Genomic DNA, 17,046 nt, shown 5'->3' on the forward strand with positions numbered 1-17,046 from the left:
TTAATAATTAAACAATTATAATTAAATTAAATTCAGTAAAATAGTAATAATTAACGTAAACATACAGATAGATTTAGTAAAGTATTTTATGCCTAAAAAGAAACTATCCGGCCGGTGAAGTGTCCGGTAAAATGTATCCGGCCGGGTACATTTCAGATTGAAACTGTTCCGGCCGGACGCATTATTCCGGGCATAGTGCCGGCCGGATAGTTGCTCTATAGGCATAAAATACTTTATTTTATTAAATTACACAAAAACCACACAAACAATGCAATGTAATACCCAGCAAAACTCGCAATAATAATTCAATAATGATTACTTAAACAAATATAATTAAATTAAATTCAGTAAATTTCTAATGATTAATATAAACATACAACTAATTAAAATGGAATAATTTATGCTAAAACACGCTCGGTCCGGCTGGTGAAGTGGCCGGATAAATCGATCCGGCCGTATGTTTCATTTAAATAATGTTTTCGGCCGGATCGATTTATCCGGCCACTTCACCGGCCGGACCAATCGTGTTTTAGCATACATTATTCTATTCTATTCAATTTCATGAAAATTAAAAATAAATACCTGTGAAGAAGATGCCATGGATGAGTCCGAGGGTGCTTCAATCTTTTGAACTCTCTCTCTCGGTGGGTAAAGTGAAGAAGCCGATAGAGGTGTGTGGTGAAGTAAAAAGTGTTAAAAAACCCTAGTATTTTAAAGTAAGTGAACGGACCGATACAATCGGCTTTATGTCTATCAAAAGGGAATCAAATTTTGAAGAAAGATATTTTTTACCTTTATGTATCGGTAACATGCATGATTTTTTTGGGTAACAAGCATGCATTTATTTGGGACGGATATTGAGTATATATATATATATATATATATATATATATATATATATGTGTGTGTGTTAATATATATATTTTAAATTTAAAGATATCATTGATTTACACGATATATATAGTGTTATATAGTACTATATATCAACATTCAAGAATACACAATATATATAGAGGTATATATATACAAATAATTTCAAAGAATATATGTATTGAAATTAAGATATTAAAGGGAAAAAAAATAAAAAATTTAAGATAGATACGAATGGATATATATTATTAGCGTCTTGATTTTTTTTTTAATGAAATTGAATAAAATAGAATATTTTATGCCTAAATAATATCGATCCGGCCGGTAATTGTCAAGGAAAAATGTATCCGGCCGGGTCATTTTTAACCTGAAATGTACCCCGGTCGGATACATTTCTCTGGCCATTTTACCGGCCGGATCGATGATATATCGACATAAAAGTTTGTATTCTATCTATTTGTATTTTATATTAATTTTTACTATTTTGTTGAATTTAATTTAATATATTGTTTAAGTGTTAATTAGTGTCCGGTCTATAATATTTTCAATTTAAACATATGAACACTATATATATATACAGTTAAAAAATCATTTCGGACACTCAATGTGTAATCATTTCGGTCAACATCACAAATTATTGTACAAAAATGTATGGGAACTTAAAAATGTGTAAGATTGTGTAAGAGACCGAAATGATTACTTAAGATGTTGACCCCATTAAGGGGTAATTAGTGATTTAGGGCATGGATAGCTTTGCATGATAAGGGTGGGCATTTTTCAAAATATGAATAAGGAATGGGGCACTTTTGCCTATTAACACTTATAGTTTTACCCCTTCACACAAACAACTGTAGATCCAATTTGTAAGCCACGCGCGCGTGTCAGACGGCCGAATGATGCGGCCCGTGCGGACAGTGTTATCAAATGACACTGCACCATTTTATTTGTATAATGTATTTGAACTAATTGAATATTACTCCCTCCGTCTCATTAAGCATGACTCTTATTTTTGGCACGATTATTAAAATGAATAGTGATTAAAGGAAAAAAATGATAGAAAGTGATAGAGTTCACGATTTTTTGTGAGATAAAAATTAATAATTCTTTATTTGAAAAAAGACCATTTGTAATGAGACAACTTAAAATGGTAAGAGAGCCATATTAAATGGAACAGAGGGAGTACATATTTCGTGAGCTGGTAACTTTCAAACTTTTTTGTTCTTGCCTAATGAGGATTATATAGCTTTTTCTTTTCTTTTTTTTAAAATTACACAAGTAAATAAAGAAAATTTAAAGATCATGCCACAGTGAACTCGAACCAAGAATCTCAGTCCTCGGACATTAACTACCTACCGCTTGGGCAACACAACACACACATATACCTTTGTATTTTTTCGAGTAGGACTAGGGATAAAGCCAGGAACGTTATATTAGGAGGCAAACTTTTTTAAAATTCAAAGTGTAAAAACTTGATACCCCTATGTCCCGTGAAACTTGAACAATCTCTTTTTGGCACGAATTTTAAAGAGTTAATATTTTGTGTGGTAAGTGAATAAGTGAAAAGGTGAATAAAGTAAAAAAAAAATTGCCATATTAGGAAAGTGCTCAAGATTCGCGGGACAATCCGAAAAAAAATACCGCTCAAGTTTCACGGGACGAAGGGAGTATATATTTAATATTAATGCATAATACTCTCTCTGTCCATCCATTAAACGAGTGTTGGGGGTAGATCTAACAACTACGAATAAGGACGTCTGAGTCGTCTTGGACGGTGGGCACTAACAACCTGAAACCACAAATACGTTAGAGCCCTTCTAAGAGCACCGGTGGGGGCGTCGATGGAAGGGCCTCCGACGCTCAAGTCAGTAACAGTATAAGAAATCATATTGAAAAGAATTGAAATATATTGAATAAAATGACTAGATCGGATCGGTTTGATTGGCGGAGTAGAGAGTCGTTAAGCAATCAGCCAAGGTCGCCGGGACGTCCTGGTTGCCGAGATCCCTTGGATTGAGAGCGTGGAGGCAGATTAGTGCGAGTGAGGAGAGAACGTGCTAGAGCGTGAATCATTGGATGCCCTGATTAACCTAGTTGGTTTCCTTATATACTGTGGTATCTCGACGGCTAGGGTTATATTGGGACGTCTTTTCAACCCTAGTTGTTCCAATATTCCTGGGATCCGTATCTCTGACTTGCCTTCTTCCTCAAGTCGCTGCCCTTTCTAGGGTTTGGTGCGATTGGGCCTTAACGACTTAGCGTATGGGCCGAATTAATTCCAATTAATTCGATTTTTTGGGCAAGGTATTTGGGTTGCAAATATTTATTTAAATGGGCTATACGAATTTTGCCCATTACAATGAGTACTCATATTTTTTTTTGGTTTGTTCATCAAATGAGTATCTATTTCTTTTTTTTTTTTTGGTAGGTGTATGTGTATCCCCACATAACTCACCCACAATAAAAGTGGGACTCTTATTCCATTCTCACACACTCAATTAATTTATTAAAACTCGTGTTTTTCCCAAATGAATATTCATTTGATGGACGGAGGGAGTAATATTTTTCGCACAATTTATACATATTTTATTATTCTATACATGAATATTTAAAAAAATTATAAAGATAAATTATTTAGTTATAATTACTAAAAATAATTAATTCTAAATTTGATCAATTATATAAAAACGGCGGAATAAACACATAAATTTAGTATTCTAATTTAGATAATTCTTACAAACTATGCATAATCTTTCATGAAAATTTGCTAGCGTAATTCTACAAAATCTAAGTGTTCTACAGTGTTTTTGGTGTGTAGAGTGAAAGAAACACAAATCGCGATTGAATCTTATGGTTGCGAATAAAGCTTAAGCCCAAATCCCAAAAGTAAAAAGATAATTGGGTGATTTTTAACTGAGTTTGTAAGGCCCATCACTAGAGGCCCGACTCGACTATTTCACTATGCCCATATTTATTGGTTATATTACAAACCACTTATGGATCTATTATATATAGTTTCCCCGAAAATGAGATGTTGTTTATCGAATTGTAAAAAGAGATACCACTAATTACCAATGATTAAACGAGATTAAAGTATATAATTAAACTGAAAACTATGTACTGTGTTATTTTGTAATCAATATCTTTGGCTGTGCATCATATCGGTGTATGAGGGTTTAGAAGAATTTTAGTACTACTAAAAAGAAGCAAGTCATGTAACTTAATAAATAGAACAAGGATGGCCCCAAACCCAAAAGTGGCGATATCAATCTTAAAAATGATGCTCACTTCATACAGGCAAGCTGGCCAAGGAATAAAAGCAAATATTGAGATTCTTCTTTAAGTAGTAGGAATTGAAGTAGGGTAATACTACTTCCTACTTTTAGCTTTCCTCCCACTGCAAAGCTTAGAGCCACCACCAGTCCGATTCAATTTTTTATAAGGAAGCTCGCAGCAATTACAATTGCCAGATTTTATGACTAATGCAGGAATCGTGTTTTACTATGTATATAATATAATGAATTTTGTCAAAAAAACAAAAACAAACTATATAATAAAATGAATGAGATTATCACATGATTTTTCATATAAAGGGCCAGGTGGGAGCTGTTCATGATAACCTTTTCCTTTCTCTGAAAGCAAGAATTTCACCAGCGCTTGGAAGAAGCGTAAAGATCAATCAGCTCATAAAGGGACCAAGTGATTTAAAGTGAGGGTATTTTGATCAAAAAAGATATAATACCTATCGCAATCCTCCTATCCTCCAACTCAAAAAATGTACTCCTATATATATACATATATATATATTTCGCCCATCCCTTGTAGTAATGACATAAATTTGAAATATATTGATGCTATGAAACATGCATATACATATATCGAAGTCAATTATGTCAATAATAACTCTGCGCCCTAATCAGGAAATTTCACGAGCTGCACCCCCTTCTTTTCCCTAGCCTTTAAGGAATTGGTTCACGATTTCCTCGGCTTCTTCTTCCTCTTCTTTTCTTCTTCTTTTTTTTTACCTAATTAAATACTTTCCATTTCTTTGCACCACTATAAATACAAACAACGATATTCACACTCACTCTTCCCTGAGTTCCCTCTCATTTTGTCTCAATACAATTTTTATTTTTATTTTCAAAAGGCTCTTTCTCTTTTCAAGTTTCAACAACTTTGTCAACGAGGCTGAAATAAAAAAACACAACACATCTCCTTTTTTTCGAATTCTTTTTTATCCCTTTCTCCTTGAGATTTTTCCTTCAAGTTTCTTGAGAATCTATTCCTTCTTCCCTACCAGCCGAAAAAAAAAACACAGAAAAAAGAAAAGAAGCATGTCTTTATGTAGCATTTTGTATTTATACATATCCCTAGAAAATGTGATGGTAACAATTGATGCATGTTTCTGAAAATCTTGTCCAATGAAGCCGATTCTAACTAAACCAATGGAGAGAAGCTGTGATGGTGAAGAAGATGGGTACAGTTCAACAACTTCAACTACTCCGACTAGCGCTAAATCAAGAATTCCGAGAATACTGCCGTGCCCGCCGGCACCCAAGAAGCGGAAGGCGTCGGCCGCCACTTTCCACTGCGCTCGAGCTACCGACTTTTTCTGCCCTCCTGACCTCGAATCCATTTTTATACGCCGTGTTGAGGGCGCCTAATCTTCACTTTCCTTCAACTAATACTTCTGCTTCGTCGTCTCTCCCTTTTTCTTTGTTCCATTTTTTAAAACTTATGGCTTTGTAGTATTGTTGAGAATTATGATGTGTATCTATGGTTGTTGACTTGTGTCTCTCTATATATATGATGTTTCTCATCTTCTAGAATTTAATTTGCATGTATCTAAATTAGCTTGTCTTTAATATTGGATTTGATTGGGGACTTTACCATGTTTTATTCACCGTTTTTAATTAGGTAGAATACCTTAGTCACTCTTTCCTTCATAGTTTGGTTTTTGAGGATAAGTATTGTAAGTTCTCTCAATATACATGAATTAATTAGAGTGAATAATTATTGCAAATTTATTATATAATAATATAAAAATGGGTAAAGGTGCAGATTAGTCCCTAAAGTAGACCCCCCTAGAGCGTTTAGCCCCCCACACTCGACTTTGGTGCAAATACCTCCCCTATAGTACATAAAAAATATGCAACTTAACCCACGAAGAAAACGGACGTCTAACACCGTTTCCTTGAATTTTTTTTATTTTTTTCTTTTATTTTGTAGTGGGTCCCACCACCACCTCCATTCCTCCTCCGACCACCACCACCACCACCTCCATTCCTCCTCCAACCACCACCACCACCACCACCTGCTCAGGAATCGCGCTCAATCCGAAGTCGGAGACCTTGAGGTTGTCGTCCTCATCGAGGAGGATGTTCTCCGGCTTCAAATCGCGGTGGTAGACGCCGCGGGCGTGGTAGAACGCCACCGCGGAGATCAGCTGCTGGAAGTACTTCCGCGCCACCTCCTCCTTGAGGCGGCCCTTGGCCACCTTGCTGAAGAGCTCGCCGCCCTTGACGAACTCCATCACGAAGAAGATCTTTGACTTGGTCGCCATCACCTTGAACAATTGCACGATGTTTGGGTGGCGGACGCGCCGCAGGATCGAGATCTCGCGCTTGATTTGCGCCATTAGACCGACTTTCAAGATCTTCTCCTTGTCGGTGACCTTTATCGCCACGCCCTCACTTGTCTTCACGTTCCTCGCGTGGTACACCTTCGCGAAGGTCCCGTGGCCGATGACCTTTCCGACGTCGTACCGGTCTAATAGCAGCCCCTGCAGCTCCTTCTGCTTCGACGATTTCAGAGATTTGCTTACGGCTGTGCCGTTGTTTCCGGCGGCGGCGGCGGTCATTGATTTGCAGTGAATTTTAGCTTCTAATCTCGAGGGTTTAACAGCTTATTTACTCAAAGCTCAATTCGATTGCAGTATGCGAGATAATATACAGCTGCTGATTTTGATCGAGAACCCTAAATTCGCAACTGATTTTTTGCAGGTGGTGGTGGTGGTGGTGGTCGGAGGAGGAATGGAGGTGGTGGTGGTGGTGGTGGTCGGAGGAGGAATGGAGGTGGTGGTGGGACCCACTACAAAATAAAAGAAAAAAATAAAAAAAATTCAAGGAAACGGTGTTAGACGTCCGTTTTCTTCGTGGGTTAAGTTGCATATTTTTTATGTACTATAGGGGAGGTATTTGCACCAAAGTCGAGTGTGGGGGGCTAAACGCTCTAGGGGGGTCTACTTTAGGGACTAATCTGCACCTTTACCCTATAAAAAGTATAAAAATTTAGTTGATCCTCTCTTATCGAACCGATATGAATAAAGTAGATAAATAATAAACAAATACGAGATTCCATGCATTATTTAGGGAAAATAATAAGGTGAATTTTACGTATATTTCTTGCAATAATCTTTTAAAAATTTAGCCTTGTACTTTGAAACTTATAAAATAGGGGGGGGGGGGGGGGGGGGGGAGGAGAGACGAAATTAATTTACTCTGAATTTTTTATTTTAATTTATCTAATATATATCAAATTAAAATTATTGTCAAAAAATTTAATTCGATATGTGTGTTAAATATTTTATTATTAATCAAATGACATAATTTTAAGGAGAAAAGAAAGAGAAACGAGAAGAGAAAACAAGGGAAAAAGGTACAAAAAAAATCTTGAATTTAAGGAAATTTGTTAAAATCGTATGAAATGAAGTGTTGAAAAGCTTCATAATTTTTAGATATATAAATTACCCTCGTTGATTATTTTCTAAAGGAAATTACCCTTAATTATAAAAGTACTATTAAGACATTATTTTTTTAATATAATATAGATTTCTTGCCTTCCAAGATATAGGCATCCCTTTTCAACTCCAATTAGGAATAGGAGTTATCTTCTATGTATTCTATATATAGTGTAGACTCACAGAGGAGATCGCATATACAAATCTTTTTGCGGAAAACCAGAGATAGAGATAAAATTTATTGAGAGTATGAAGAATCTGAATGATGATTCGCCGATAGATTATGAATGCCGGAAAAGAAAAGCATACTTGGACGTCTTTGATTCCGACGAGGGGAGTTCCAGCGACAAATCCAAGAAAATCCGAAGAAGAGGCACCAAGCCCCCGCCGGAAGATAACCGCGCCGGATATTTTGTGGAATCAGAACGGGAGACTGATGAGTACGAGGATTCTGATTGTGGTCCCAAGACTGCAGGACCCAAATCCTCCATCGGAATCGGGGAAGAAGCAGATGCACAGTCTGAATATGAGAATTCTAATGATTATAACCTAAATCACTGCGAGACTTCCAATTGGAAGGCGGTAAGTGCAACGGCATCTCCAAATCCTTGGATAGCAAAATGCGCTCACGGTACCGCCACCCTAAAATGGCCGGTTTACTCTGCAAATCAACAATCCATTAAAAAACCAGATCTGCACGAGGCACAGGCACAGGCACATCCTCTCATTCGTGCGGCGTGGGCGGGGACTTTCACAGTTTGCTGTGACCTGGAAGAGACTTGTGAAACATTCGAGGGTTTCAAGGGCTGTGTTTCGAGCAAGGCGTGCGCGGCGGTGAGGTCGGTGATGGAGCGGCTGCGGGCGACGATTGTATGGGAGAAGCTGCCCAGGCGGTCCGTGTGGCCCAAGAGTTTCGAGCGGATGGGCGGCCCCACCGGTGATGATATCGCGGTCTTCTTCTTCCCGTCGGTGACGAAACACGAGAGCGTCTACGACTCGTTGTTGTTTGATCTGATTCGCCACGACATGGCGCTCAAGGCGTCGGTCATGGGCTCGGAGCTGCTGCTCTTCACTTCCGTTGAACTGCCGCCGCTCTTCACCAGGTTCCAAGACAATCTCTACTTGTGGGGAGTTTTCAGGGGCAACCAGCCTCGACTCTGAATATTAATTCCTCAAATTATTTCAATTTTTTATTCCAACTTTATTATTTTTATCAATCACGCCCTTCTTTGTTTTATGTGAATGAGAAAAAGTATTTAGTTCTTCACCTGACTCTCTCTCTTAATTTTATTTTCTTGATTCGTCTTATTGAAACAAATAAATTTTGCCCAAGACGACATCCAAAGACTTCAGTATGTAAACACAACTAATAAATTGAAACAGCACGAATCCGATCATGTTTAACTTTGTTCCTAACTTGAAAATATGATAATGGATACCTTATAAACTATAAACAATTGTAGAATTCTCCTCAAAATACCATACAGTGTGACCAAAATTGATTTCATATAATAATAATAATAATAATAATAATAATAATAATAATAGAAACTTTGTTGCTGTTATTGTTTTTCCGTTCAAAATCTATGATTATCTCATCAATGTTTTACTACATATCTTAATTGTGGGAGGGTTTAACAGTGGGGTGTTTGCATGATTTGGGGGGTATTTTTTGCAAGATGTGCTCGGTTATTTATGATAATATATTGTAGGGTTCGAATCTCTTTAATTATTGGGTTTATTAAAATGCTTCTTAAATGATACTCTTGCGGTTCCCAAGGGGACACCAAGCGGTGCGACCTCTTGTGTGTGAACAGTGAGGTCCCCCTCCCCAACTTTCCCAAGTCAAAAAAAAAAAATGATACTCTTACGTTACCGATTATTGATGGATTTTTTGAGTTTTTGCTGCCAGAATCACGTCAGATGCTTCTTGGGTTATTATTGGATTTCTCAAATAATCAAGAGATCATCTCGTTTATCAGATTTTCATGTGTTAAATTTTCGATCAACACCCGCAATCAGAATTACACACACTCAGCAAAAATTAAATGACGCAATGTATTTACGTGGTTCGATTATAAAAGCCTACATCCACGGGTCAACTAGATCTTTATTGAGTATGCCGGAGAAGATCACCGGAGAAACCAAGATTACACAACACCAACGAGAAACGCGACACAAATGTGTAATGAAGTAACATCTCACAATTTTTCCACTCTCTCTCAGAAGAAGAATAAAACTTTCGTGAAGAAGAAGATACAAAATTAGCTATCAGCTAATTAACTAAAAATTAGTTCAAAACCTTCGTCGTGCTTCTTAATGAAGAACAGTTATAACAGCTGCTCCCAGAAATAACACTATCGCCCTTAACTTTGTAGTAATTGCAGAATAGCCCTCAACACACCCCAACGTGTGTCTTTGCAGTCGTCTTCTATACTCCACATCATGGATGTTTTTTGGGTTTATTTTCAGAAAGTGTGTTATATATAGTTCATGATATTTTATAAAGGGAATCTTAAATCTGTATAAAAAATCTGAACAATCCGTACATTTGATCTGATTTTATTCTGCATAGTCTTGTTTGTTGATTCATACGGATATCTTATATTCATGGAGAATCTTCCATGACCGGGTAGGTCAACAAAGCTGACATAATAGAAATCATCATCATTCACAATTTTTTTTTTCTGCAGGAAACTCAATGGATTCCACCAATATATATCAACACGGACTTGACTAAGGATTTCGAGGGTGAAATACCCAATCTGAACGACAGAGCTGCTGGGGCATCTTTTACCCCAAACATCACTACTACTTCAGTTTCACTGTCGCCGAGATTCATTATCGAGAACATCACTTCACTACTATCTCCAAGACTAACTACTACACCCATAAGACAACCATCACTGTTAACAATTACTGAGTTAAGGATGGCGAACATTATATCTACCACGTCTGGGGGTGGGCTAGTTAACGTCACTATGATAGAACAGGTGCTTGCCATGTTCAATTATGCAATCATGCGACAAATAATGGAGGTCCCATTTACTCCAATGGCCCCTAACTTGTTGAGTGTCGATACACCAACTATGTCGGCCCATAACACAGGGATAAACTCAGGGTCGGTGGGGATAGAGAAGCCCACTGGCGAACAGATGCCAGGGCCGGGCTGGCAACTTAGCCGAGTTGCCAGCCCCCAATTTAATTCAAATGGGATCCTCTGTCTCAAAATATATGTGTACCACGTGTACCACTTTTCATTTCTTTATATTTTTAAATTATTTTTTATTCAATTTTAATTTATTATGCTTTTATGTAATATAAAGATAATTAACAAGGATTCACTCATCCATTTAGGGTTTATAATTATTTTTTTTATATTTATTTCAATTAATAATAGATTATTTGGGTTCATTAATTCAAAGTTAAGGTATATAATTTTTTAAATTTTAATTTTTCAAAGATAAATACTAATTAGAGTTTATAATATGATAATAATTTTTATTTTTATAAAAAATAATTTATAAAAACAAAGAAATCAAGAGTGATACACGTGCTATACACGATATTTCGGGACAGAGGATCCCATCTAATTTAATCAGGATAGTTAAAGTCAGCTCGTGAAATCAAGTCTTGGAGTGTATGTGAGTTAGTTCGTGAAATCAGCTCAAGCTCAACTGAAATTGATTCTTTTATGAACTTACTAGTACGCTCACCCGTGCGATGCACGGAGACATAATTTTCAGTTAAATTTAAAATAGTCATCATGATTTATTAATTATGCTTAAATACAACTTATTCATGTGTAATCAAACTTAATTTCATCATCTTGTGAATAGTCAATTTTCTCAAACTCCAAAATCAAAAATAAAAAATTGTTCAAGAAGCATGAGAAACGCCCCAACCCATAAGATTTTACACACAACTAAAAATACATATATTTTCAGCTCCTAAAATTGTGTTTAATTTGATGGATAAATTTATCATTGAAAAATGATGAATAACAAAAATTTATGCTTTTAAATGTCTCATTTCTTTTACAATATTTGACATAAAAGATAAGTTCACAATTTTTCTTTCCTTATTTTCACTTCAACAATGGATAATATTATTCCTCCATTTTTGAGTGGATAATATTATCTATCCTTTAAATGAAAATAAGGAAAGAAAAATTGTGAACTTATCTTTTATGTCAAATGTTGAAAAAAGAAATGAGACATTTTGAAAACATCAATTTTTGTTATTCATCCTATTTTAATGATAAATTTATCCATCAAAATAAACACATCGTAAATAAAATCTACAAATATCATATACAAATAAAGCAAATATAGCATGCGATGCAACCTTCTCTAATCATCACGCATAAAATAAAAAAGGTCTTTATAGCCATAAACTCATGTGTTTGTCTATTTTTTTCATTTTTAGATTTTCTAGACCCAACAACTATTCTTGAGTTCAATAACCCAATTAATGAACTGATTAGAATAAAGTATATTTAAAGTATTTCCACTAATTAAATCTACTCAAATGTTCTTATATTTAATCTATTTCTCATTAGAGATATCGAAAAAATGTCAACAATTTTCCACGCGTCCAAAATATGGACTTGCAAAAGATTTAAAAATTACGAAATACATAGATGATTCTCTAACTATTTTCCAGTAATGCACATTGTCTTTTTCCCATTAATTGCTCTTTCATTCCCTCTTCTTCAACTTCGTGTCCTTCGTGCTAGTAAACATTAATAAGAAAAGAAGCAAACTAAAGAGAAAAGATGAAAGTGTATGAGAAGCTTAGTAAAAATAAGAATAGAATACCTGTGGTTACAAAATTAAATATAGGTTGTTAGCAAAAAGTTTTCTATTAGAGAAAAAATAGAAGGAAAGAATTTGAATTAGCCGAAAAAAGCACCTGAATCGAAAAGAGTGACCAAATATTTTATATTAAAAAATAGATATATACATATACAAATGTTGATAAGTTTTGTAAATTTTGGAGAGTAAATATATACATGAAATAGATACATACACAGAGCTTCTAGACTCAAAAGCAGCATACATCCTCAATCGTGTCTCTAAAAAACTAAGAAAAACATGAAATTCCAAAACATTCGATTAAGAAAAATAATATTCAAGCGAATCAGATTCATGATAGCAAGACAAACCTTAAAAATTATAGCAAATTATTTGTACGTATAAATTATATAAATTACAGAAAGAAACATTTATATATCAGCAAACTCTTTTATTTTCTGAAAGTTGGTACATCAACGGTTAACTAATTAAAATAAATCGCAAGAAGAAGCATTTAACACTAAGATTATCTAAAATATTTAATTCAAGTGAGTCACAAGAAGCATTATTACATCTCAGCAAGATTATCAAATAAATCACTAAAATTAATTGTAAACTACCATCAGCCAAAGTAATTGAAATACAAAAGTAGACAACAAAATCCACGATCGACTATATATTAAAATATTTTAAATCGGTAGTCATTGAAATAAAATTATATGCATATAAAAAAAAAAGAATAAAACAAAATAGACTTATTTAATAAAGATTTATCACAATAGAGTTTTTCTACCTACTGTTGGAAAAGGTGTCTCTCCAAAATTCCGCTTCACTGCCGCATCAATATTTCTTTTTTAAAAGAAAATTCTATTACTGAAATAATTTTATTGAATATTTTTAAAAATAAGTAATAATAAGGATTAAATAGAGTAATTATATATAAGTTATATTTTAATATTTATGTAAAATATTAAAAAGTATTTTAATGAAACAAAAATAATATTATATACGAAGAAAAATTTATTTAATACACACCTCATGTAAAAGAAGGTGATATGGATAGATCGACTATACTATAGTAAAGTCTATATAAAATATAGATAGATGGGCATTATTATAGAAAATAAAATTGTTGGGCGTGAATCTCTTGATTATGATGAAAAATTAAAATGGCCGAATTAAATAATTCGAGCTGATATAATAAATTATAAAATAAAATTATTTGCTAAAGAATTAATTTGGACCAAAAAGAAAGAATACAACCATAAACGATAAACTCAACAATTAAAAAAAAGGAATAATTAAATAATCTAACAATTAATTTAAGTATAAACTATGTATAACAATAAGAAAGAATCCCTAATCTAAATCCATCTATACGCCCAAATTTTAGGCGGCACCTTCTTCTTCTTCTTCTTCTTCACTCCGAATTCTCGTGTGGAGGAATTAAATGTGACAATCATTTATGATATTTTGACAGGACCAAATTGAAGCAGATAGAGGTGGATTTAAAAAGGTGTTGTGAGACACTGAGAGAAGAGAATAGGAGGTTGCAAAAAGAGCTTCAGGGATTAAGGCGTCTCAGCCATTTTACCTGCAGCTTCCGGCCACCACCCTCCAACCATTTTTCATGCTTCTTCCCAGAAGACACCTTCTTGATCATAGCATCGCATCTCTCTTGCCTATCGCTCATTCCTGCCTTCTACATCAGCAACTGCAACACTGAAGTCTGCCACTCTGCCTCCGTGGCTCCTCCATGGGGCATATCGCTCATTGTGTAATTTTTCCTAAAATAAGTTAGAGAAGTATGAAATGGTAAATGAATGTGATTTGGTATTTATAAATTGTCAATCCGGATGTTTTGTTTGTAGCAGTTTGTTACCACTTTTTAGTAGTGGGTTGCTGCAGTTATTTGCTAATTGGCGTGGGTTGTTCATTCAAGAAACATGGTGGTTATGGAATGCAGAAGGGATAAAAATACGATGGAAACTTGGTATAATGCGGCGTGGAAAAACTGAATAAGAAAGAGAAGATTTAGCGGTGTAATAGATATATAGATTTGCCCTTTGTATGTTATTTTATTTTCTAAATTGCCACAAACTGTGTTTTCATATAATAGATAGATAGATTATGGATCAGCTTATGATTTCAGTTTAGCTGAATTCAGCTTTTAAAACTCGGCCCAAAAATTAACTTACGAAATTTGGCTCACAATACTTCTCTTAATCCAGCACGGCATCAGCCGCGTCCCTACTTCTCGGCTGACTCTGAATTTCCGGCGGTCGGCGTCACCTTCCCCCTTCGCCGTGTCTCCCTATCTCCCCTCTTAATTTCTCCGTCGACTGACACGCACAATCACCTAGACGAACCCTAGTTCCTCTTTCAAAATCGCCGCCTCTTCCCTTTAAATCCGTCGACATCGCCGTCCTAAGGTCAGCGTCGCCCCCTCCTCATCTGTCACCTGAAACATACCAAGGACTGAGCCTTAGCTCTCTCTCTCTCCTTTCTTCGAAATTGCCGCCATTGAAGCCCGGAATCGCTGGAGTCGTCCGCCACCGCTGCTGTTCTGGAAATCGGCTTGCCTCCTCTCCTGGAAATTCGCCGCCGCCCCTGTGTCGTGCCGGAGGCCACGAGATAGGGCAGCAGCCGGAGCATCGTCTCCTCCCCATTCTGCTCACCCTCGACTCCACTCAGTTGCGTTTGAGTAGTATGAAATGACTATGATTGTAAGTATACCTATCTCAAAAAAGTTATGATGGTGATGGCACGTAGAGTATTAGGAAATGTGATGTATCTTGATGACATGTAGAATAGTAGGAAATGACTATGATTGTAAGTGCGGTGAAAAAGTAAGGAGGTAGCCTTAATACAAATAAAATCCTCCTTTTGATTTATATGCAATTATCCATCCAGGTCTCGCTAATAATAACGCTTCGTTATAAAATTTTTGTTGTAATAATTAAATAACATGATTTTAATAAATTAATTATTAATTTAAAAAAAATTAGTGACTCGCTCAATAATCTGATCGCGATTTGTGCGTGTAGTTAATTGATATAAATTAAATAGCGTCGTACAGTGGCGCTAGCAAATAGCTGCCGTGATGAGTGGTTGTTAGCGCGCGATATCTCTTCGTCCACTGCTCCGATGATGGCTGCTCCCTCGACTGCCATGTCTTGTGCAGGTTGGCATGATATTCCAGAGGGATGGGTTAGGTGTGGAGTGGATGCGGCGTTCTTTGCTCAAGATAACTCCATGGGAATTGGTATTGTAATTAAAAATCATGTGGGGGAGTTTGTGATTGGTAAATCGATGAAGATTCCAGGCCATAGGGATGTTGTTGAGGGGGAAATCATGGGGGTGAAGGAAGCACTGTCATGGTTAAAGAGTCTTGGTTATTTGTATGGTTGGGTGGAGTGTGACAGCAATATTGCATGTGACGCCATTTTGAAGAAGGTGGGGCTTATCAATGAAAGAGGTGTTCTTGCTGATTTTTGTCGTCGAGAGTTGGCCTCCACCCCCGAAGTTCATTTATGTAATGTTCGTCGTACTAGAAACGCTATAGCTCATTGCTCAGCTAAAGTTGCGAGAGATATTTCTACGATACATGTTTGGAATGAACCCCCGTCGTTTGTGGAGGGTCATCTCCATGTCCCGTGTTCGTGCGATAAATAAAATCTCTCTTTTTTTTTCAAAAAAAAAATCACATAAATTAAATTTTGCACTATTATTTCAATTCAGATAATTGAATTGATTTTATCTGATAATCATAATCTATATGATCATGGAGGATGCAAAATATAAATACTATATTTATTAATCTTAAATGTTATATTGATCTTGCTGATGAGGTCTAGCTCAACTGACAAAGCTGAGCACCCAAAGATTTTCCTTTATGAGAGGTATTGGGTTTAATCTCGTCTGTGTGCTCTGTGCGGTATAATTTTTACACATTTGTGTGGGTAGGTTCTGCCTGCGTGCAGATAGTTTTCTCATATTTGTGTAGTGTAGAAGTCTCACCTTTATGCGAAGTAGTTTTCTTAGATCTCACCTGTATGCGAGATGGTTCTCTCCTCATACTTGTGTAGATAGTTTTCTTACATTTGTGTAGTGTAGAAGTCTCACCTGTATGCAAGAATAGTTTTATCTTTTCACATTTGTATGGTATAGAGGTCTCACATGTATGCGAATTGTTGAGCTAATTAGATAATAGACCTTTTGTAATTCTAAAAAAAAAAGACACTAAAAAATGTTATACTGAACTTACATTAATATGTAAAAAGAACGGATTATTACATGATCATTATATTAATTAATATTTGGGAGGATTTTTTTATTCTTGCAAGTTATTATTCTCTTTTGTTTTGGCGTATGGGATAAGATAATTTTGACTTGTCACCTTCAATTCTTTTTTCCTATTTAATTTGCAGCAGTTGTTAGATTGGTATTTCTTTTAGTTCAATAATTTAAACAACGTGTTCTTTTTATTCTTAAACATCGTGTTAAAAAAAAAAAATTGTATAAAGGTAGCAATGTACGCAATTATCCACCAATTATAATGTTCTAACTCGTGTGGCTTTCATTCCGCACCTATTTTTCTTTAATCTTCATGTTAGACAGCTGTAACTACCTCAGTCACTAATA

General features: G+C 35.6%; 1 protein-coding gene and 1 long non-coding RNA gene across 2 annotated transcripts; both read right to left on the bottom strand.

The window, feature by feature from the left end:
• Positions 1 to 5,254: 5,254 nt before the first annotated feature.
• Positions 5,255 to 6,866, bottom strand: LOC130993638 (CBL-interacting serine/threonine-protein kinase 12-like). Its single transcript, XM_057918601.1, has one exon. The coding sequence runs from the start codon at positions 6,725 to 6,727 to the stop codon at positions 6,086 to 6,088; it is 642 nt and encodes a 213-aa protein (XP_057774584.1). The 5' UTR covers positions 6,728 to 6,866; the 3' UTR covers positions 5,255 to 6,085.
• Positions 6,867 to 13,623: 6,757 nt separating this feature from the next.
• LOC130993641 (uncharacterized) lies at positions 13,624 to 14,738 on the bottom strand. Its single transcript, XR_009091728.1, has 2 exons — positions 14,601 to 14,738; positions 13,624 to 14,189 (listed from the first exon to the last, which is right to left on the bottom strand). It is a non-coding gene; the product is annotated as an uncharacterized LOC130993641 (long non-coding RNA).
• Positions 14,739 to 17,046: the final 2,308 nt, after the last annotated feature.

This window comes from Salvia miltiorrhiza, chromosome 7 (genome assembly GCF_028751815.1).
Source record: "Salvia miltiorrhiza cultivar Shanhuang (shh) chromosome 7, IMPLAD_Smil_shh, whole genome shotgun sequence".
Taxonomy (NCBI): Eukaryota; Viridiplantae; Streptophyta; class Magnoliopsida; order Lamiales; family Lamiaceae; genus Salvia; species Salvia miltiorrhiza.

What these genes read in the sequence shown, in the direction of transcription:
- LOC130993638 (XM_057918601.1), bottom strand. Translation starts at nt 6,727, where the DNA reads ATGACCGCCGCCGCCGCCGGAAACAACGGCACAGCCGTAAGCAAATCT.